This window comes from Cavia porcellus, unplaced genomic scaffold (genome assembly GCF_034190915.1).
Source record: "Cavia porcellus strain 051 isolate PalLab524CR breed Dunkin Hartley unplaced genomic scaffold, mCavPor4.1 scaffold_2, whole genome shotgun sequence".
Classification (NCBI taxonomy): Eukaryota; Metazoa; Chordata; class Mammalia; order Rodentia; family Caviidae; genus Cavia; species Cavia porcellus.
Window position 1 is genome coordinate 92,316,056 of NW_026947485.1, and position 23,887 is coordinate 92,339,942.

The 23,887-nt window shown below is 49.7% G+C and overlaps 1 protein-coding gene across 3 annotated transcripts in view; it reads left to right on the plus strand.

The window, feature by feature from the left end:
* Grk5 (G protein-coupled receptor kinase 5) overlaps positions 1–23,887 on the plus strand; it is a 215,301-nt gene that overhangs the window by 179,762 nt on the left and 11,652 nt on the right. For all 3 annotated transcript variants that reach the window (XM_003479633.5, XM_063244827.1, XM_063244826.1), the window contains exons 5-13: positions 5,711–5,811; positions 7,630–7,722; positions 11,512–11,575; positions 12,353–12,493; positions 15,189–15,379; positions 17,566–17,603; positions 18,839–18,928; positions 20,353–20,561; positions 23,490–23,627. In XM_003479633.5, coding sequence (XP_003479681.2) covers positions 5,711–5,811; positions 7,630–7,722; positions 11,512–11,575; positions 12,353–12,493; positions 15,189–15,379; positions 17,566–17,603; positions 18,839–18,928; positions 20,353–20,561; positions 23,490–23,627 — 1,065 coding nt within the window. The remainder of the gene's footprint in view (positions 1–5,710; positions 5,812–7,629; positions 7,723–11,511; positions 11,576–12,352; positions 12,494–15,188; positions 15,380–17,565; positions 17,604–18,838; positions 18,929–20,352; positions 20,562–23,489; positions 23,628–23,887) is intronic.

Genomic DNA, 23,887 nt, shown 5'->3' on the forward strand with positions numbered 1-23,887 from the left:
TTCAAAACACAGACTGTGATGCCCCCTGCCTTGCCCTTATTGCCCAGAATCACTTTTGTTATTCTAGATCTCTTCTGGTTCCATATGAATTTTAGGATTGTTTTCTCTAATTCTGTGAGGTATGCTATTGGTATTTTGATTGGGATTGCAGTAAATCTTTGGAAGTATGGCCACTTTCATTATACTGGTTCTGCCTATCCAAGAACAGGGAATATCTATCCATTTTCTGATATCTTCTTCAATCTTTTTTTAGAGTACCATAGTTTTCAATGTGTAAGTGTTTCACTTTCTTCATTAGATTGATTCCTAAGTATTTTTTTTTTTTGGATGCTATTGGGAAAGGTGTTGTTTCCCTGATTTCTGTCTCAGTGAGTCTGTTATTCACACACAGGGATGCTGCTGATTTTTGAGTATCGATTTAAATTCCTACTATGCTATCAAATTCAGTTATTCATAGGAGTCTTTTGGTGGAGTCTTTGGCGGTCTTCTGTGTAGAGTACCTCATCATCTGCGTATAATGATAGTTTAACTTCTTCCTTTCTTATCCATATTCCTTTGTTTCTTTTGCTTGCCTAATTGCTAGGACTAATGTTTCCAAAACTATACTGAACAGATGTGGTAACAGTGAACATCCTTGTCTTGTTTCTTTTTTTTTTTAATTTTATTTAAAGAAGGACTAAGCAAAACAGAAAATAGGTAGAAATAATACATACATTCAGAGAAAAAAATAAAGTAAGAAATCACAAGTTGATGTTTACATATTGTCGTTTTACAAATAGTTGTTCAAGGTACAAGAGTGGGAACATGTAAAGTAGGATTTCAAACAGTGAGACTGCAAACAGTTCTGTTCAACTGTCCAACAAAACTTAGTAACATGGTTGTCAGTCCTATACACTTAAACATATATGCAGTTACTCATATCTTGATTTATGTTTAGATTAAACAAACTAAAGCAGGTTAAAATAATTCTGAACAAAGAATAATAGTATTGCTGGATTTCACATCATGACACTCTGTGATCAGCACTGGGTACTGTAATGCCTTTTTTCAAAATTAAATTTAAAGAAAGACTAAACAAAACAGAAAACAGTTAGAAATAATACATAATTTCACAGAAAAAATAAACAGTAAGAAATCACTAGTTGATGATTACAGATTGTCTTCTTACAAATTCAAGATACTAAAGTGGAGTATATAAAGTGGAGATTCAAACAGTGAGATTGCAAGCAGTTCTTTTCAACTATCCAACAAAAACTTAGAAATATGGTTATCAATCCTATACACTTAAACATACATGCAGTTATCCATATCTTCAATTATGTTGACATTGAATAAACTCAAGCAGGCTAATATCACTCTGAACAAAGACTAATACTATTTCTGGGTTTCACATTATGACACTCCAGGATCAGCACTGGGTATTTTAGTGTCTCTTTTTCTTCAAAGTATCTGTTCATTTCATCATGTGTCATAAGATCTGTTCTCATAAACTGTTTACAGATTCTGCACATGCATGAGTCTTAACATGTATTTCTATCCTTTATTAGAGGGAGAAACAAAACAAAGCATGGCAAAACAAAACATATTCCTATAAACACATGAAACGAAATAAACATATAAGACCATTGTACAAAGAGTTCTACCATGTTTCCTGTGTTGTCTCTTGGTATCTCCAATAGAATTGGCTATATCATCAGACATAGTATAATTGAATATATCAGTACATAACAGTATTAATAAAAACATAACTTTGTATATAGTATAGAACTTCAAAAACCGGCAGTTATCAAACCAGAATGTGTATCGTAGAGTCATGTCATCTTCAGTGTAGTTGCCTATACTCTCAGACTTGATATTATCAATCATATCAGTTTTGAATAAAATCTTCTCTGCCCCATTTCTGTTATGCTCTTGTTTGCCACAGTTGTTTGCTTATCTTCTTCATTCTGTTTTCTGCTCCATTCATTGAGGCCTCTCTGCCACTGTTCCTGGAATCCTAGTACTTTTCTCTCTCTCTAGAATGCCCTGCTTATTCTCTGTAGTCTTGGATTGGTGGTTGTGAATTTCCCAAGTTCCTCTTTTGTCTTGGAAGCCTTGTCTTGTTTCTAATGTTAGAGTGAAAGCTTTCAATTTTTGACCATTCAATATGATGTTGGCTGTTGGCTTTTTTTAATAATCTGAAATTATATTCCTTTATTCTTTTTTTTTTTTTTTTTTTGGTACTGGATATTGAACTCACCACCTCGCACTTGCAAGGCCGGCGCTTATGCTGCTGAGCTAAATACTCAGCATGGCTGTTGGTTTATCATAGATGACTTTTATCAGATTTTGATAAATACCTTCTATTCCAATTTTCTTTAGAGCTTTTGTCATTTGTCAAATGCTTTTTCTGCATCTACTGAGATGATCTTATAGTTTTGGTCCTTGGTTCCATTAATGTGGTGTATTATACTTACTGATTTGCATATGCTGAAATATCCTGAAGGGCCTTTTTATAGCTCTGACTTTGCAACAGAGCTCTGAGCGGAGGGGGAGGACCAAACACTCGCAGATTCCATGGGTTCAACAGTAACTGTCCAACTGAAATGCTCTTCAAGTGGCTGCTTGCCTTGTACTCTACTGGTGAGGTTGAGTTTTATGTTCCAGACTTACACTGGCTAGCAACTTCTGGTTCCTTCTTGTTAGCAAAGTTGTCACTCACTGGAGTCACTTGAAAGGAGTTTTGGTAGGAATCACTTACTCTCTTCATGTTGAGCAAAAGGCAGAGTTTAAAGCAGTGGTCATTAAACTAAAGGCCAATTCCCCTGCCAGAGATTTGCCTGTGTGCAGTCGACCCACATAGGAGCATGGCGTGACTGCACCACTAGACACTACACAGCGCTGCTACTTGCTGAGAAGGGAGTCCAGCTGCTGTCCTCTACTGCAGTGGCAGGCCCACAAGAGCTAGGAGACCTGAGGCCTGGTTTTGCTTTGTCTCTGACTCCATCCCCCATGAAACCTTTCATAGGTGACCCCAGCCCACCGTGATCTCTCCCTCCTGCTAGCCCTGTGTCTTGTGGCCCTGAACTGTGGCACCATCTCTACTGGCCTCACAGGACGTTATGGTGCCTGGTCTTCACACTGACTCTGTGGAACCCCAGGAGCTAAGGTCACTCAGGAGCCTCCTGAGAGATGAGGTGGGAGGTGACTTGAACCTGGGTTCAAATCTCCACTACCACTTCTTGGCTGTGTGATCTTGAGGAAGGTGCTTAACCTTTATGAATTTCAGTTTCCTCATCTACAAAATGGGCACCATATTAATACCTACTTCACAGAGCATATTAGATTGACATTAAGATATCCTCACGCATATTGACCGCTGTAATATGTGTAACCCATTATTACCAATCATCCTTATTGTTTTAAATATTGGGTCTATAGATTAATTTCATTTGGAAAAGGAAAAATTTCTTCAGAGAGAGAGAGAGGGAAAATTTAGAAGCCATTGAGTTCCAACTAGCCATTTTATATATTACCATGAATAGTTGAGAGGTATGGGGACTTTTCTGTTAGGATACTGTCAACCACACTGGTCTCATCTTTTAATCTCCCACCCCATGCCAGCCCTCAGCTTGAGCTATTGTGGGTAAAGTAGGTCCTCCCTGGGTGAAAATGAAGGCAAAACATTAGCAAAATTCTGTGCATCCAAGTATACACAGATGGGAAGCTCAGGATCCTCTTCTTCCGGTCCAAGAAATGTTTCCAGTCCCCCCTCACCACCCACACATCCAGCATCTCTATTCATCTTTGTGGACTTGCACCAGGTACAAGTGATATCCTGGCACACACATTGTGTTCTCCAGCCTGCTAACAAATATGCAGTGGGTATCCGTCTGAGCCATGTACTGTGCCCTCCCCACCGAGATCGCCCCAGAGATGAGCCTTCTTCTTCCTGAAGCAGACTTGCCCATGGCCAGTGGTTTGTCCTTATATTTGATTGCTCTGAAGTAGCCTGTAGTTATCTGATTCCTAAGAGTCTGAACTTGCAGAATTATCCCAAATTTTCCTAAGTCTTAGGAGCAAAAAAACAAAACAAAACAAAAAAATAAAATAAAATAAAACTTCCCAACCACCAATTTCCAAATCTCCAAGGAGCCTCAGGGCATCTTAGGAGCAGCTCCTTCCTATGATAGACAAGGACATGGGGCCACAAAATGGCCAAGGCAGGAGGTCAGGTTGAGCCTGCCTAGGCTCCTGACTCTGGCCCTGGCCTCCCTCAGCAATATTAAGCCTCTGCCCTATAGATTGTGGTTTTGAGTTGTGTGGAGGAGGGATGGTCCAGGACAGAGTAGAGAAAGGTGAGAGACAGCTGCCACCACCAAAAGAGCTCATGACAAGCTGTCAGGGAAATTTGCTTAAGGTTGGTGCTTGATGTCCATGGCTTTGCACTGACACTGGGCTGCCTCCCATGCAGGGTCTGCAGGAGACCCCAGGACAGGGGTGAACTTACAGAAAGCCTAGGGCTAGGAAAAAAGGAAGGGGGGGGGTTGACTATTCAGAACCATGGGGAATAGAAAACAAGCCACTGATTTAATACGTCAGGGATCAACCAGCTGTTGCCAGGTTCCCTCGCCACCCCCAATTCAATCCCCTGCAGGCACTGTCTAACAGACTAAGCGGAGTAACCAAGCAGGCAGTCATCTCAGTAGCTAGAAGAGAAAGCATGCCTTTCAGATTTCAGCATCCTTTGGGAAGAAAGATGCATTTACATGCTGTCTTTCTGAGCCCACTCCCGGCAATTTTCACAATTTTCCCTGTAATTTATTAAAACCCTACCTTGAGACCCAGCTGGTAAGTCAGGCCCAGGGAACAGCTGGTGGAGTGTGAATGGCCAGGAGCGGACTGGTGGGTGAGGCCACTACTGCTCCTCATAAGACAAAGAGACTCCCAGACTGTTCTTTTCCAATTTGAAATACACAACAGCACTCCACCCCAGTTACTGGAATGAGCTAACAGCGGTAACATTTATTTCACCACTTACATGGCAGGATCGGGACATTGCTCAACCTGAACATTTCATGAATTCTTCTGGAAGAAAATAGTATTCTCTATCAGCTTGCTGAGAACAGTAAAGCTGAGTGATTAAAACAAAGGTGCCACAGCCACAGGTAGCAGATCTAGGATTCAAACCCAGGTCTGTCAGCTGCAGTGCTATTCCCCACAGCCACTGAGTTCACACCTACCCACGGCCCCTCCTGAAGCTTCCCGCCCATTCGCACTTCCCACTGCAAACCCTCTAGCCTGCCCGCGCCCCCCCCCCCCCCGCCTGGGGTGGACTGAGTTCTTCACAGTTACCCTCAGAGGAAGCAGGCCCAGAGTGGCCAAGGGGAGTCGACGGGCTCACTGATGAGCTGGATTGTGGTGCAGGGAGCACTCCCATGCTTTGTCACTTCTGGCCACAGGCCCAGGCCACAAGAGACATGAGGCTCAGAAGAGCCACGTGACCTCTGTGACATTACACAGCTTAGAAGTAGCAAAGCTGGAAATCTCCCCCTAAATCTCAGCTCCGAACCTTCTCACCCAGCCCTGAACACTGCCCATGTGGCCCAGGCAGGAGATGGACCCACACTGGGCTGAGCAGCCCAAGTACCTTCACCCAGAGTCCGGCATGTAGGGCACCTCCAGCCACCGCATTCGTCACTAACCTCTTTCCTGTCTTTTTTCCTTCCAGTCCCCAGTTTTCATCGCTCAAGTCAGCCAAGACCTGGTGTCCCAGACAGAGGCCAAGCTCCTGCAGAGACCCTGTAAAGAGCTGTTTTCCGCCTGTGCACAGTAAGTTCTTTGCCAATCTGGCCAACCTGGGCTGGGGGCATTGTGCCACCAGGGAAGGGGCTGCTGTTGTGTCTCCCCCTGTTAGACCTTCAGTGCCTGGGGCTCCAGCCAAGCCCCCCAGTTATTTGTATATAGTCGTTTCCCCATGTCCATGGGTTTGCTTCCCACAGTTTTAGATACACATGGTCAAATGTGGTTTGCAAATATTAAATGGAAAATTCCAAGACTAAGCAATCCATGAGTTTTAATTTATTACAGTGTATTGCTATAACTGTTCTAGTTTATCATTAATAATTGTTAATGTCATACTGTGCCCAATTTATATGTAAACTTTATCATAGGTTTCTACATAGGGGAAAAACTTAGCATATAGGATTTGACACTCTCCAGTTTCAGCATCCACTGGGAGCTGAAACTGCCTCCACAGGTGAGTGGAGCACTGTAATACAGTGCCACATCCAAAGAAAATACCTACTTCAAGACTGCGGAGGGCTGCTGGCTCTCCAGCCTATTGAGGAAGAGGAATGTGCAAAACCTTCATCCCTACCTGGATGGCCTGGAACTCCCTCCTAGGCTCCCAGACCCCCACCACTGTTACCATCACAACCAGACAGCACTGATGCTGGAGGGTGCATGGGCTACCAGCACAGCAGCCCTATATCTTGTTAGCAGGCTCCAGGGCCACCCTGGGGGAGGGGAGGGCAAGTTGGCACCAATGAACCCTGCCACTGCCTCGACACGCACTCCCCGGCCCAAGGACTGACACACACAAGCACATCAGTACACCCTGTGTGTCACCTCACACAACTGGATGAGCCGGAGAGCTTTTGTGCAGTTAATGCAGACACTGAATATCTGCTGTGTACCTAGCCCTGTGCTAGCTCTGAGGGATCCCAAGGTGAACAGGACCACAGTCCTGGCCTTCATAGACCTTACAGAACAAAGCCAGCAACTGCAAGGGCCAAAGGAGGAGCTGGAGGGCTGCAGTGAGAACTGATATTTGGCGAAGGCTGCCTTGGGCCCACCCCTGCATTAGGTGCTATGGAGAGATGGGCAGCAGTAGCCAGGGGCACCCTGACTCTGCCCCTGAGGAAAGGCCATCCTGGCCTCCCACACTGACCTACTTTCAGCTTTGGCAGGATATGACCTCTGAGGTCCTCAAGCTGCCATGGTCCCTTCCCATCTCCAGGTGCCTGAGATAAATGGCCCTTTTGCAAAGGGAAGCAGCTTGATCCTGCCTACAGCCCAGTTTGAAATTTCCCAGGCCCTTCTCTGGTGGCCTAAGACACAGAGGAGTCCCCAGTAACCAAGACCCTAGCCTGGCACCTGGCCCACACCAAAAGACCAGCAAATTCTGCTGCATGCGTGACAAACTCACAGTGGTTTTGTTGGTCCAGACCAAATTCAAATCCCTTAGGAGCTGTGTCCCCACTCCCCACCCCTACTTCCTCTGAGTCCTTCCCCCAACCCTGCCCATGCCTTAGTAAGTCTTTATCTCTTCCCATGGGTCTCTTCTTCAGAGAGACCTCACCAAACCCTAATGCATGACAACACATCTCTGGGATTCTTTAATGCTTATGGTTTCCTATTTGTACTCCCCCATCAAAATGTTCACCCCAAATTCACTATTATATCCAAGTGCCCAACAGAGTCAGGCACCAATTAAATGTCACAGGATCAACCAGTTTAAAACAACCTTCAGCAGAGAGGCAAGGCACAGACAGATGTGCCACATCATTGTAAGATTTTGTTTGTTTGCATGCCAAAGACTTGAGGTTGGAGTTATAACACGCTCATCCTTCTGTCCGTCTGAGCTAGGTCTGTCCATGACTACCTGAGGGGAGAACCATTCCACGAATACCTGGACAGCATGTATTTTGACCGCTTTCTCCAGTGGAAGTGGTTAGAGAGGTAAGTGGCCCACACCCCAACATGACAGCATCCAAATGAGAGAGATGAGGGCGCTGGTTTTCATCTGAGACTGTATAAAAAACCAGTTATTTCCCAGGGATCCGTGATTACAATAGGATGAACCTTACTTCCCCTGTTCTGGAACTAGTTACTCTGTGTTTTTTAAAGTGCACATAAATTCAGGCTTCTTGCAGGCTTCATAAATTCTTGCTTCTTTGGGGATTAACCTTTCTCTGCTAGCAAATTAGAGTTCTTTGAAATAGTGCATCCTTTGTTTAACCCAATGCCCTGTTGATGGATATTGAGACTTCTCAATTTTTTGTGCAGCCTTCTCTAAATAATGAATAACTTTGTACATACATCTTTAAGTACTTTTGCATGTGCATGTAGAAAAATTCCTAGCATAGACATTTCTGAGTCAAAAGGCACCTGATTATATACTGTAAGTGACTGTTGAGTTACCCTTCAAAACAGCCACCCTTAGTCTCCAGTTCTGCCTGAGCGCCTGCTTCTCCCCAGCTTCATCAGCATTGATTTCCTCCTGGGGAAGGAGCTGTTGGTTTTCCTTATAGTTTAGTTTCCATCTTTCTGTTCACAGGTGATAACAGGCATCTGTTCATGGCTTATTTGCTGTCTTGTTCTTTTCAAAGTGCTCTCGTTGCATGGCCGTCTCCCCATGACTAATGAGGTAGAGGAGAGACATTGCCTTGTCAACCAGTATGCAGCTGAGGGGCTCCCCTGACCCAGAACCCTCAGTACAGTACTCAATCCACTATGATGTTGCAGGATTTGTGGAACAGTGTGATTAAATTGCTGGCCCTAAATCCGTGCTGCTAACTGTTAGACAAAGGTGGAAGCATCCCCTTTCACAGCCCATGGTCCCTTCCCCAGGAATTCTGGGACTCAGAACCTTCAAGACACTCCATGGTCAGAGCAGGGAACCATCCTGCCCTCCACCTGCATGTAGTCCAGCATCATTGCAAACTGGGTCCCCTACAGTCGATTAAAAGGCTGCAGGCCTGGAGCCCCCTCGAAGTGCATTTGCAGCCCTGCCTTGTGCCCACCAGAAAGAACCTCCCTGGCGAAGCACCCTGCCTGCAGCCACTAGCCAGGACATTGCTCTGTACTTTGGCTAGAGTAGTGACACAGTGACCAAAGAATAGTCTTCTCTGTTGGCCTGATAACCACCACTGGCCACCCTGTACCTGCACATCAGAGCCTCTGGAGGGCTTCAGCGGGGAAAGTCAGCCCAGAAACGCTGCTGAGTACCAGAGCCTCAGGTCTGAGTCCCGGCTGCCTCTTTGTGAGGAGGGCCTCTGTTGGGTAGCTCACCTCACCACCCCAGTTCCCTCATTGGAAAATGGGGGGTAATCATGCCAGCATCATAAGCTAGGGGTGAGAATGAGATAAAATACCATAGCAAGTGCTGGAACAAGGCTCCACTGTGCAGAAGGCAGGCATTCGGCTGCAGACCATCAACTTCTGGCAGTCACCGTGGGGCCTGCAGTGCCCTTGCCTCTCCATTCAATAGTGAGTGAGTGGCCAGCCTTGCCACAGGCTCTGTCCTAGTTCTGAGGACTCAGCAGCCCATGCTGGTGGGGATGTATTTCATCACATGCATCCCTGCCCTGGAGCCCTGGGCTGTGTAACATACAACCCTGATCTGCACCTGCCTGACCAGGGTGGCAGGGTGGCCCTGGAAGGTGGGACCATAATCCCACTTCAGTACATGGCAGCCAGAGCCCAGCAGCTCATTCCATCTCCTGAAGCCCAGTTGTTCTCAGCTAGAGTAGGAACAGAATAGTCCCACCTCCTGAGGCCAGTGCCAGGGTGATTGGAGCCTACGTACAGGTGCACTGAGCAGGAGTGTTGTTATCTAGAGACCCCAAGAAGAGTTCAGCCCTTCACTCTAAGGGGTTCAAATATTGACACCAACACTCCAAACAGCAGCTTACAAGGGACCCCAGGATGGATACACAGGCTGTCTCATTGTCTCCATTTACCAGCGATGCAAGGGCTCAGAGAGGCTGACGGGTGGGCCCTGGCCACACACAAAGGCCTGGCAAGGCTAACGCATGAACTCAGTGTCCCTCACTCAGGCTCTCAGCTCTTAGTCCACCGAGCACTGTGATTCCTATGGAATACTGTGGCCACTGGCTTTCATCTTCCTCGCCTGTACCAACTGTATGAAATGCACATTTCTACTCTGTGCACTGACTACAAAGAAGTTAAGAGATCATCCTTCAGAATGCATTAGGGTTTTGGAGCCAACAGGGCAGGATCCTAGCCTAGCAATGCCCCAGATGACTGACAGCACCTCGCCTTCCTCCCATTTTTCTTTTTCTAAACAAGATCATGGCCTGTTAGTGCTGTACTGTTGAAATATTAAAGAGATTTTTTTTTCCCTTCCAAGGTTAACCAAGAAATTCCTGGGAAATTGTATTACACTCATTTCTCCCTAGCCGACGAGTTCTGTGGTAATGTCGACTGACTGTTTGTTCTCCATGTATCGTAAACTGTTAGGCCCTGGCCGCCTTCATGTGGTTTCGAGGGCAGCTGTAGGAAAGGCTCCCGGGGCCGCATGGCGGGTGCCAGCGCAGGGTGGATTTACTCTTAGGCCGCCTGAGCGCTCTGTGCAGAGGAAGAAAAGGAAGGGGCTGCAGAGGGGCAGCTTTGTCCATGGGGAGTGGGCGCCATGCCCCTTGAGAACACCAGTGAGTCGTGGCATGTGAATTGGAGTGGTGGAGGCCCCAGAATGCTCTGGTTTCTCAAAGTTATCCCAAGAATATCCAGGGTTCTGCAGATGTGGCTACCAGTAAAATCCAAACCGTTATCAGCCCCAGTGACTAAAAGGATTCTGCACAAGATGCATTGGTTCAAGAGCTGCTGGGCAGTTGGAGGTACATTGCGCTTTGTTCAGCTGACCTAGTTTTTTGGCCCAAGTCAGTCTCCCTTCAGCCCCTGGTCAGGGCTCCTGGGAAGAGGGCTGCTCACAGTCCAGGAGACCTAAGAGCCAGTTTTCACATTCTAAAATGATTGTTCATTGCCAAACAAGCCAGGGACGAAAAGGAAGCTCTCTCCTCATGGAATCTCTGGTTCAACTAGATGGCCTCTTACTTGCTAGCTCCTGGAAGTCTGAACTGTCTGATTAGGTGTGATAAGTGGGTTTGGCTAGTTAAAATGGGGTTTCAGGAGACACAGTGTGATGATTACTTCATGACTTCATTCACGGACATTCACGATCTTCTAGCATCCTAAATGAATGAGGGAAATATAATCAAGGGTTCCCAGTAGGGGAATGGTTGGGGATTGATGATCGGAAAGAATACCTTGAAGCTAGCAGATTTGTCACTAGGGGCTACAGGTGCTATCGGAGAGGAACAGTGGTCTGCTTTGTGCAGGCGAGGGAGGGTTGTGGTCTCCTCCCATCCTTAGAGGCCTCCTCTGGGGCCCCTTCTGCTCTCCCTGTATTTTCGGAGAGAGACACCCTATGGGGTGCAGCTAGCACTCCGGACTTATTTTTCAAGTCCTCGCCCCACCCTGCTGACCAAGCCAAGGCCATTCAGATGCTGGCCATCAGAGCCAGGAGCCTGGGATATGAACTCCAACCCTTGAAGAGTAAGCCCTGGAAGATCCAGTCTGCAGCAGTGATTTCTGGGGACCCCTGGTGTGATCAGAGGTCTGGGGATTGTGCCTCCACAGCTGCTTTCAGCAGTGCCCAGGTCCATTTCTTGTGGCTCCTGAACTGTAACTCAAGGAGACCAATGTCAGGTTCTTGCTTCTTTCCAGGCAACCGGTGACCAAAAACACTTTCAGGCAGTACCGAGTGCTGGGGAAAGGGGGCTTCGGGGAGGTAAGTGAACTATAGTGCTCTCTGCTGAAAGTTCCTGGGCTCTGTGTGCTCTTCCTGTCCCTCCTAGATCTGCCCTGAGTGTCTCTTAAGCCGGGCTTCTTGGAGCCATCTGGTGGCAGTGGGGAGGGGAGGGCCCCAGGCCCTGGGGCACTTGGGATGTGAATGGGAGGGAAAGGGGGTGTTGGCAGGAGCACTGGACAAGTGAACTGGAGTCAGCCTCTACCCAGCCTCAGGCAGGGATGCTCTGGGGAGAGATGGGCTCATCTCTGAGATGATTCCAGGAGAGAGATGTGGAGGCAGGGATGCTGCAATTGCCAGGTGCTCTCACACTGGGACCCCATGTGTGAGGTCAAGCCTTGTTGTTCCCATTTTAGAGATGACAGAAGCTGAAGTTCAGAATAGTTGTGTGTTCCCGCTAAGGTTACACAGCCAGTAAGGAGCAGAACTACAACTAGAGCCCAAATGTCCGGTAGCCATTGCCCTGAATTGTAAAGTTGGGATTCTCGAAGGCCTCCTTCACTGACCAAAATGAAACCTCTCCTGCCAGCAGCTTGCAAGAGAAAGTTCTGTTGTCCTTTCTGTGAGGGGGATGGTGCTTTAAAGCCTCTGCTAGACATTTATATGAAAGGCTGGTCCTGAACCTTCAAATGCTCACAAGGCCAGGGCCAGGGCAGCAGTGGCCTAGTGTGCTGTGGCCCTAATGCATCCTGAACATGGAGGGGCTCCGGCAGACCATTGCAGTGCCTCTGTGACCTTGGTGACCTTCTCGTCCCTCAGGTCTGTGCCTGCCAGGTTCGGGCCACAGGTAAAATGTATGCCTGCAAGCGCTTGGAGAAGAAGAGGATAAAAAAGAGGAAAGGGGAGTCCATGGCGCTCAATGAGAAGCAGATTCTTGAGAAGGTCAACAGCCAGTTTGTGGTGAGTGTCTTGGACCAGCATGAGACCTGCCCTTCTGGTGGCCGGGACTTCCCTTCTGTATAAGGGAGTAGTCTGCCAGTGTGGCAGGTCCCCATCCCCAAAGTTAGGAAGAGGATCCAGAAAGGTACAAAAGGCAGCCAGAGCTTTCCTCTGCCACACAGCACTGGGAGGCCTCTCCTGGCTGACAGTCAAGAGCTGGCAGTGAGTGGCACCCCTGGAGATCACCCAGTCAACTCCTCAGCAAGCAAACAAGTCTGCCCTGAACCCAGCTAAGAGGCTCTGGTTCTACAGACCCTCTGAGCTGGTTTCATCATACTGGAGGCCACTGTGGTGGAGTTTCCTAGAGAGGCAATGTTAGTCAGTCTAGGTGAGGCTCCGCTACAGTAACAAATTAGACTGTAAATAGCCACAGGCAAGAGAAGTTCATCTGTCAATCACAGCAAGTACAGGCAAGTTGGCTGCAACCTCCTCTGTCTCACAGCTATGCCCTCTGGAGCCTGGGTCTCCACAGGGACCTTTTATTGATGCAGAAGGACATTTCACCCTTGCACCTACAGTCTGTTGTCACCTCAAGGGACAAGCAAGCTGCAGGGGAGGCTGGGAAATGTGGAGGAGTGCATGGATATTTGGTCAGCTGTAAATGTCTCTGCCATGTGTTATTATAAAAGCTAATTTATATGCACACTGTAAAAAATTCAAACAGCAGAGAGTACACAATAAAAATAAATGCCTCCCTCTTTAGTAATCATTCCAGACATGTTTTATTCATGTATACGCTTTATTATTTTTAGCCAGCAGGATCTTCCTATACATCTTATGCCGCAATATTTTTCCCTTAAGCTATATATCTTTTTCTCTGGCCAGTATTTTTCAATACTGGGGCTTGAATCTAGAACCTTTGCACTGAGTTATATTCCAAGTCCTTTTTTTTTTATTATTGTTTTTCTTTAATTTTGAGATAGGATTTTGCTAACTCCCTAAATTCGCCTGGCTCAAACTCGTAATCCTCCTGCCTCAGCCTCCAAGAGTCCTGGGCTTATAGGTTTGTGCCACTGTACTAGCTGTGGCACCTTATTTTGAAAGCTGCATGTCATTGTTCTGCAACATTATTATTGTGTGTAACCAATCCCCACAGATGGAAACACTTCTCATTTTCAAACCACTACAAACAACACTGCACCATCCATCTTTGAACATGCCTTTGGTAGTTTCTGCAAGTGTATCCATAGGGTATATTCCTAGCACAGAAATTTCTATTTCTATCTGTGCATCTTCCACTTGATAGCTGTTCTCAGATGACCGCCATCAAGCTTTCCCCAGTTAAATTCCCAACTGTACACAGGAAGAGAGATACCAACATCCACCTAGGTCTTAGGGCATTCATCAGGGGAAGGTGGTTTTATAAAATGATACTCAGAGGAGACCAAAATTTGGGTCTTATGGTCTTATCCCAGGCTGTCCCCAACTGCCAGCCTTGTGTAGGAAGAAGGGGGATTGGTGGTGCAGTTCTATGTGGCAGGAGGAAGAGGGCAAGGCAAGCAATGGTCAAGTTTTGCCCAAGCCTCTTTGACTCCTGGTCACTTTCAGTGCTAGCTGAAGAGCCTCACCTAGGAGGAGCAGTGCTCAAGGAAAGGGCCATGTGCCTGGCACACCTGAGCCACAACATCTCCATTGGCTTTGATGGCTGGATATTTGCTGACCTTGTGCCATGCATGGCCCCAGAAGGGAACTCCTTAGTGTGCTTTGTATTAGTCAGATTTTCATCATTATAACAAAATATCTGAGGCACTTAGCTTATAAAGAGAAAAGTTCTGGAGATCCTACTCCAAGATCAGGTGGCCCCATTGCTTTGGGCACAACCTGATGGGAACGTGCAGTAAAGCAAAACTATTTCCATCATGATGCAGGAAGCAGGAAAGAGAGACAGGAAAAGAACAGGAGCAACTGCAGCAGGTGGTGTAGTTGGTGGCACAGTCCCCATGCCCGTGCTCACCCTCAAGATCCATTTTGTCTCCTTGCCTCCGAGGTACCTATTATTGTTCCTGGTGTTTGCACTCAAGCTAGCCTGGTCCGAGATGGCTGGGTTTCATTTAGGCAGGCTCACTCAGTGGAAAAGAGAAGAAGGAACCCCATCTAGTGCAATTTGCTTCAATCCCAGCACTGTCTACCTCTCCTGCTATCCCGTGGCCTCAGTGTACAGCACGTTGGGACCCCTTGACAGGTGGATGAGACATATCCTCCTGCAAAAGAAAGCTTTGCTCAGACTATGTTGTACTCCCTGATGCCCCACTGGCTATTCCCAGCCCTGTCACCATGCCCCAGAAAGCAGTCGATCTTTGCTTTTCTGACCACCCGACAAGACAGCACCCCGATTTAACTGGCAATGGATGCATGTGCTTTCACAGTGTGCAGGCACACTGTGTAAGTAGGACTGTGGAGAAGTTGGGCTACCGCCTGCCTCTCCTCCTTGCTCTTCACTTTGAACCACTTGTTGGGAGGAGCTGGACATGGGTCCTTTATCAGCCCAGAGAGGCAACAGGCAGTATCACCACGAGGCTGTCTAGATGCGGGGTGGTGATGTAAGGCTGCTGTGTTCCCCCTCCAGCCCTCAGCTTCAAGCATCCTGGGACGGGAAGTGGAAGTAGATGGCAGTCATCCTCATGACCTCACCATGGCATTGCTCTTGTGCTCCCAGGTCAACCTGGCTTATGCCTATGAGACCAAGGATGCGCTGTGCCTGGTCCTAACCATCATGAATGGAGGTGACCTGAAGTTTCACATCTACAACATGGGGAACCCGGGCTTCGAGGAGGAGCGAGCCTTGTTTTATGCAGCAGAGATCCTCTGTGGCTTGGAGGACCTGCACCGCGAGAACACTGTGTACAGGTGAGCAAGCTCCGTGGAGTCTGCATGGGTGGAGGTGGACCCCTGCAGCTCTCTAGTGAGATGTCATCCTCACCATGAGGACCCAGGTGGACAGGATGAGGGTGTACAGTCAGATGGATTCTTCTGGAGGCCCAAAGCTTTCTGGAACTGAGCAGGTGAACAGAACCACCTTCTGGCCACATTCTCTGGCCTCCACTAGTTTCAAAGCCAAGCATGTGGAACAACGTTCCACAAACTGACTTTTCTTCCTATCTGGGGATGGGCCATGATCACCCATCTTCACCAACCCAACACTGGAATTCAGGGGTCCCCAGCGGCCACCGTCTAGAATCAGCCCCAGGAAGTCCTAGGGAGGATCAGTGTCCACAAGCAAGCTTCAGAGTGGCACATGTCCTGCTCTAGCCCATCTTCAGTCTGCTCCAACTTTACCCATCTCCTCAGCTTCCATGTCACACAGCTAGACTCTAAGGCCATGTGTCTAGATCCTCCTCCCAGTGAGCCGTGGACTTCATGTGATCATTACAGCCCTTTGCAAATGATTCTAAAAATATTTTTGCTGACCACATTTTAAGTAAACATTGAAATCGTCCATCCTAAGTTTAAATGGAGGCAAATATTGATATTTGGAAACTGAACAGTTGCATCCCAGTTTGCAAGGGGCCTAGCGGAAGCTGTTTACTATAGCACATCGATTTCTGCCATTGTCCATCTAAACCATACCTAGGAAGTTCCTGAAAGGTAAGGACGATGTCAAGAAGTCCACACCCTTGGACCACCAGCATGGGACTCCAGCAGACCCTGGGCATGCAGACAGCCCAGGCGGTAGGTGGACCTCTAGGTGGAGATTTTCTTGAGAACCCAGAAGGATTCTGTAAATAAGAAAGAATGCTCTTCCCCCCCATACCATCTCCCTGCTTGTGGTTTGGTTTTGTTTTGTTTTCATACAAGTGAAAAAGAGAGTCAGAACATTTTCCCTAGGGTTGAACAATAGCACCCTCCTTGATTGCCCTTTATTTGAAAGAAGGAAAACAGAAATCTCTTGGAGCCCCACTTCCCTTTCCTCTAGGGAGGTAGGAATCCAGTGTGTCCTCCCTGGCCTGAGCACTTGCTGTGGCCTCCCAATGGGCCGGGTTCTGGCCTAGGCCCCTTAGTGAGCGGGTGACCCAACCCAGGGAATTATTGAGATGACATGACGGGTTTTGCCCTTAACTAATTGTAATTATTAATGCATATTAATCATACAGGATTCACTGACATTTCTATACATGTATCATGCTTTGTTCGTGCCCACCCTCCCTTCTACCCTCTTGCCTTCCCCTTAACACAGCCAGAGCTGATGTAAACAACAACCACAAAATATCATGTCATAAATAAGCATACAAACACTAGTGTCACTTTGTGAGGCTGCCCAGTGGATTTGGATGCATTAAGCACTCCCATGAGGACAGCTGGCATGAGATCTGGACCCTGGATCTGTTTGTCCTGCAGGGTAACTGAGGGGCACACACCCCACTCAGTGCTGTTCCTTTACCCACAGAGAAGACCTTTCACCAAGGAAGCCAGGCTCTTCTGATGCCAGCCTCGCATCCTGGGGAGACGATATTTCCCTTTTTATAAACAAGATCCTGTTATCAAAGAGAAGACAGGCTAAAAACAGAGTAAAGCAGCCGCACTCACAGCTGTGGCTTGCTTCCCCAAGGCTGGGACAGATTTGGGGGGTAAACCAGCCTCCCAGGACCTGTCCCACATAGTCTGTTTCCTGGGCCCACCCTCTACCTGGTGCCTGGGGCTCAGTTGCTTCCCTTCCTTCATCCCTAGGACCTGCTCCTCCTTGAGAGCCCCAGCTCTCAATGGGCTGTGTCACCAGAGCAGCCAGTCTCCTCTGCCCTGCAGCCCTCTGTGTCTGGACGGCTGCCCGGGCAGGCCTTTCCTGACCTTCCCGCTCACATTCCCGTGTCGGGGAGATGTCCGCAGCAGATGGCAGCATTTGTTTTAAATTATTGGAAGGAAAGAAATAAGCTCAAGATGCTCTTGACCCAGAGAGACCAGATGGCCTGGGCCCCAGGTGGAAAGGAGACCCCCGTGGGACGCAGGCCCCTGTGGCTCAGGGCAGTCAACCCAGATGCTCGTGTGTCCTCGCTGCCCCGAACCGCCACTCTGAAATGGTTGATGTCTTTCCCTTTCAGAGACCTGAAACCCGAAAACATCCTGTTGGACGATTATGGTAAGTCAGGGAGACTCGGAGAGCCTTTTCTGATGGGGTATGGGGCTGACTGACAGAGACGGGTGGGAGAGCTGGGTTGGAGACCACAGAGCAGAGGGCAGGGGCCCCACTCCCATTCCTCAGCCCTGAGCTCTGGGGAGCAACGGGAGTAAATAAAGCTCCTGGGTGATGAAGAAGCAGTGTGACCAAGCCAAGAGAAAGAGCAGAGGGACAGACATAAAGGTGCTGGATGAGTGGCTGGTGTAGACACTGGCCCGCTGTGTGCCAGCAGTATTATTTGTATAATCCATTGTTGTTTCCTCTTGGGTGTTGGCATGTGGGTAGCAAGCATGACCCCTTCACCACTGAGTTCACAGCTGAAAACAGTTTTCCCATTTTCTGCCTCATTAGATTGTCCCATATCCAAGGAGGGGGTGGGGTGGCATCTGGGGCCTATTTTACAGATAATAAGATTGAGGCTCAGAAGAACCAGCCTGCCAAGGTCCCCAGCAATACCATGAAGCTTTGGCCTGGCAAAGGCCTCTGGACTGGGCCTTGCAGGAGTCCAGGCTACAGGAGACCTGGTATCCACGTCCAGTGGGATGGGCCATGCTCTTTCCTATGGGGGTACAAAGCTACGACCCCACCAAAGGAAGAGGTGGAGCTCTCAGTGTGGTGCTACCAGGAATTGGGAGCCAGACCTATGAGGGGTTCTTTCTCCTCGTCACAGGCCAGGCCCAACATTTGCCCTTCTAGCTTCTCCAAAGGAAAAAAAAAAGGAAGAAGAAAAGAAAACATCCCTAAAGACCAGTACAGCAGGGCAGGGAGTTGCTTTCCAAATGACTTTATAATTTTTTCCCTTAAGCAAATTGTTGCAAAATGTCAGGAGAATCTCATAGTTTTCCTGTGAAGCAATCCCAGAATCAGGCCAAAATGTTTCACACTTTGCGACCTCAGCCTTCCAGGAAGCTCATGAGGGCATTTTATGAGTAGATTTGGCCAGTATGCAGCCAAATGCAGGCATCCTTCTGCATCTTTGTATTTTATTCCTAAAAAGTGTAGTTAACCATATCACGCCACACCTGGGCTCTCCCAAGTTCCTGTGGTCACCTTGGGTGGGTAGACTAGGGTCACATCGACGTTAGACTGATGAAAACCCTGAGAGCTCACATGCCTTACCTGCCTTCAGCCTGGCTCAGGATAGGCCAGGGGTCTACACGACTGTCCCAGCCTGCTGACCCTTCTGTCCTCCACAGGCCACATCAGGATCTCAGACCTGGGGCTGGCGGTGAAGATTCCTGAGGGAGACCTGATCCGTGGCCGGGTGGGCACCGTTGGCTACATGGGTGAGCGTGGCCCTGTGCTCACCACAGTTTTAGCCTCCCCAGGTCCGCCCTGGGGTCCTTCAGTCTCTGGCACCCTGGTCAGAAGTGAGGGTGTGGTTGCCCCAGTGCTGCTGGGTGGGTGGCCTTAGCCAGGGGTGGCAACTGGGACCCAGGATGTGTCCTGACTAAACTGAACTCTCCATAGCCCTGAGCGAACCCCTGCTGTGTCAAAGCCAGGTCACGGAGGGGCAGGGGTTGGTGGCCAGAGCCTGGTACAGAGCTCCCCTGGGGGAGAAGTAGGAGTCAAGGTGGTTGGTAGGTAGAGAGCCCTTCTGGAGGGCGCTGCAAGAGGAGGAGAGCATTCGGAGGCTTCACACTGCCAGGACCTGCTGTGGTACCAAGCATGGGTCTAGGTAGGGGCCAGCCCTGCCTCCCTTAGCCTGTTCCAGGACCAACATCCCACAGTCTTCAGAGAGAAGACCTGGAGCTAAATCTTGGGATCCAAGAATCCCCTTCCAGAAGGGGGCATCCCCTGGGCTTCTTCCTGTACACCTCACATGCTTACTCCACTGACTCTGGGAGGTGGGGAACCCCGGAGCAGGTACCTTCTTGTCTCCTGCCCAGGTGGTGCCTGTGGTAGATGTGTGGGTTTCAGTGCTTTGTTTCTGGTGGTGAAGAGTTCTTTTCAGACTGTGTGACATTTGGCAACCTTTGGAGTTTATGTGTGCATGTGGAGTATATGTGCACATGTCACTGCTGGCGGATACAGACAGACAGACACAGATGATGAGTGGGTGGACGATAGGTACACTAGTCTATGTGCCTACATGTACACCTGTCTCCTGCACATAGAATTATGGCCGTTGTCTGCACAGCCTGTCTTATGCATACCAGTGTGTGTATGGTACAGCCGCCACTGGCTGCCCATGACATGGAGTTGTCTTTTTTATCTTTCAGTGGTGAATTCATTTTATCAGCACAGTAGGGAAGACATAGTGAGAGGTTATCTGAGTTCCAGATGCATTTACAATCATCTGGACTTTGAGTGGACTCACCCTTACTTGCTGAGAAAGGATCTGTACAGCACCTGCCGGGTGCCCGGTGTCATGCCTGTCGCTGGGACAGGACCGAGAAAAGGGCAACACATATTCTATTTGGGGAGACATCAAGGGGGCAGGACATGTCCATCCACTGCGGTCTAAGTTCTGAAACCACCATGAGAGCCCTTTGGGGCGTGGAAAAGCACCATGAGAGCAGGACCCCCAGTGGAGGTGTCACCTACAGCAGCTGGTGGGTGGCACTTGGTGTGGACAAGTCCCAGCCATGAACTTTACTCTAGGACACCCAAGGCCCGGCCGGGGCGAGGAGCAGGCAGAGCTGGCCCATTCTCTCAGGCTCTGTCCTGCAGCCTGCTGGCCCTCATGTGCCTTCCCTTCTTCCCCCAGCTCCAGAGGTCCTCAACAACCAGCGATATGGCCTGAGCCCTGACTACTGGGGCCTAGGCTGCCTCATCTACGAGATGATCGAGGGCCAGTCACCGTTCCGTGGCCGCAAGGAGAAGGTGAAGCGGGAGGAGGTGGACCGCAGGGTCCTGGAGACCGAGGAGGTATACTCCCACAAGTTCTCTGAGGAGGCCAAGTCCATCTGCAGGATGGTGAGTTTCTGGTGAGCCGGACACTGCCCTTGGGCTGCTGTCCAGTGCTGGCTCCCCTGCCAGCCTTGAGTCTGTCCCCAGAGTACCAAACAGCCTGAAGGGACAGGGTCAGGATGTACTTGGATGTGGATGGTGCAGCCCGGCAAGCAGAGTCGCTGGTGCTCCCTGCTGGGGGTAGGGTGACAGGCAGAGCCCTCTGGAGAATCCTGGAGCTGGGGGCAGGGCACCCTGTGATGTAAGGGAAGGGGGCTGTGGGGACTGACACCCTCATGTCCAAGTGAGAAAGTCAGCACACGGTAAAGAGTGATGGTCCGAGCTCGTGCTTGAGATACAAAGGGACCTTGAGGTCCATTGACCTGAGGCCTCCTCCTCTCCCCAGCTCGCCCCTAGTGGCACTGGCTTGAGACTAAGGGCTGCAGAAGTGGCAGTGATATTTTCATGGTCTTTGAGCAAAGTTTTCCATCCACTGGACAGAGTGACACCAGCTAAGTATCCATGGGATGGCATTTATGCATAGTGAGATTTGTCTCATCTGTGGGTAGGACATACATGGGGCCACTGTTCAGGCAGCTTGGGTGGACAGGGACTGCCTGTGGACTGGCAGCCAGGAGGAGGAAGTGGTGATAGGCGCCATCAGAAGTGTGAAGCCAGGGTGGGGTCCACCTGGTCTGCTGCCTCTCCTCTTACGCAGGAGGGCCACACTCCAGGACTGGCCTTCGGCCTTTCCTTTGGCTTTGTGGGGAGATGGCCACTTCCTGCTCCTGCCTGACTGTCAGGCTTCCAAGTCCAGACTACAGGAATCTGCCCTCTGAGCTAGCCCTATGAGGATAAGAAAGGCCTGAGTGTCCAACTCCGCATAGCTGCAAGTGCACAGACTCCCCTCCTGAAGCCACGCTACACCCAGAGCTGCAGGAGACCAGACAGGACTCCCAAGGGGCCCCTCTGCTTCCCACCTTTCTGAATCCACTGTGGCCTTGTTGCAAGTGTGGCATGTGAGATCAGCTCAGCCCGGGACTGAGGGAAGAGCAGCTTGGGGCTGATGAAAGCAGCTGTGGTCCTGCTTCCAGAATGCCCAGACCCTCTGCTAGCAGTCCAGAGCGGAGGGAGTCAGTTCCCCAGTCCTGGAAGCCCCTTCTCCTGCCCATCCCTCTCCACCATTTCCTGCTACCAGCTTCTGTCTTACATCACAGAGATAGGGGGAGGACTGGGAGCCATAGGTCTGTCATTCACATGTATGAGAGACGCAGGGAGGGGCTGTGGTAAAGTGCCACACGCGAACTTTGTAGCCTGTGGGCCAACAGGCTGTGAGGCCTCAAAGAGACCCATGTAGTGGCTGCAGCCGAAGTTGGGGTGCAGAGACTAAAGGAACAGTACAGCACAGGTCAGAGAAAGCTGGCAATCCTTGGTTATGCCAAGGGGCAGTATCTACCCGGCGTGACCGGACTGGACAAGGCTGTGGCAGAGGGTGTCGGGTGTGCCCAGAGCATTGCTGACTGCCTCAGCTCAGCGTCAGGAATTCTGAGGTCTGAGACATGGGCCATGTTGAGAGTATAAGTAGGCGGAGAGAATGCCAACCCCCATCCTCACAGATTTCCTTTGCGCAGGGCTTTGGGTTATGATCCCCTGCAGGACCTGGGACGCTGCTGTCCCTCTGCTGCCTCCTCGTGGCCACTGAAGGAAAAGCAGCAGCCAAGCCTGCTGGTCCTATAAATATGGCCTGTTGTGTGCAGTGTGGAACCACTGGTCCCTATCTCTCACCCATAGAAGAACCACCATTTCTCTTACAAGTAATCCTGGTGTCTTCATAATCCAGTCTTGGGCCTCTCCTCACCTTTAACAGTAATCTCGTAGGCCTTGCAGTCAGAGCTGCCCCGTGCCCTCCAGCAGCTCACTTGTCTTAGTGAAACCATGGAGGCCCTGAGCCTGTGGGACTTTCCTGGACTCCGGCAGCTCCCACCCTACAAGCCTGGGAAGGCTGCTGTACAATCAGCAAGGAAGCAGTCTCAGGAATATCCCATCTTGGCGGACATAGGACTCAGGCAGCCCGGGCCCTGTGGTGCAGAAGGTCACACGTCTCACTGCCCTCCCCCAGGTCTAGGCCCATGGCTCAGCCTTCAGCCTCCACCTGCATCGGTCCCTGTTGCATGCCCAACCTAGACCTGTTCTATCTCCCTCTGGCCCTCCAGCGTCCACATCTCACCTGTCTTAACCCTCCGAGTTCTCCCCCTTCTAAAAGCCTCTGCGCCTGGCCACCCACCCCAGTCACACTTGCTGTCCTATGATATACACCAGATAATACAGCGGCAAACCGGGCCTGCATGTTGGGGTCCTGTTCAGCCTGTGTGGAATGTATTAGAAAGGTGAGCGGTAGGCAAAGTGCTAAGATTTAAAAATGAAATTTCACAGAGAAACTGTATCTCCTAGCATCCCTTGAGAAAAGCAAAAGCCCTGGTCCCTGGCTGACAGTCCTTCGTGTCCCAGCCCAGCTCACCTTTACTGTGCTCTTTCTACCACCTGCCTGTACAGCCAGCATGTGCTTCGGGGACTGCAGCTGCGGGTCCCAGCTCTACGCAGGAAGCCCTGCCTCTCTGGGGTTTCTTGGAACAGGAGATCAGAGCTCAATTCTCTACACCAGTGGAAAGAAACCGTGGTGTGGGCCCCAGGTTGCCACCACAGGTGGACATTGTCAGAGTCTAAATACAACCTAGTCCTTGCAAAGACAACCTGGTCATTGTCCTGAGGCCCTTTTTGCAGTGGGGGTGGGGTCGGGTCTGCACTGGCGGAGGAGGCTGGAACAGGGAGGTCAGGAGGGCGCAGGGCACGGGCGGGGAGGACAGTGGGCACAGATGTTCCAGCACTCCGTTGCCCTCCAGCCTCCAGACTGGAGGAGGGGCCCAGGGGTGTGCTCAAGAGGCTCTCTTGTCATAGCTGCTCACCAAAGATGCAAAGCAGAGGCTGGGCTGCCAGCAGGAGGGCGCAGCCGAGGTCAAGAGGCACCCCTTCTTCAGGAACATGAACTTCAAGCGCTTGGAGGCTGGGATGTTGGACCCTCCCTTCATTCCTGATGTGAGTAGCTTCCCAACCCAGTGTCTCTAAGACTACTGCTCCCCTGCCACTCTCCCGAGAGTCAACCTGTGCCGATGCCCTGAGTTTGGGCCAGGGAGCCCCACAATGGTTGCTCAGAGGCTCTAGGGCCTTGGACAAATCCCTCCCAAGTTTCAGTGTCTTCACCTGTCCAATGAGGCCAATGACACCCACTCCCATAATCTTTCAGTGGTGTTCAAAGGGTGAAACAAAAACTGAATGGAGAATTCTTTGAAAAAGAC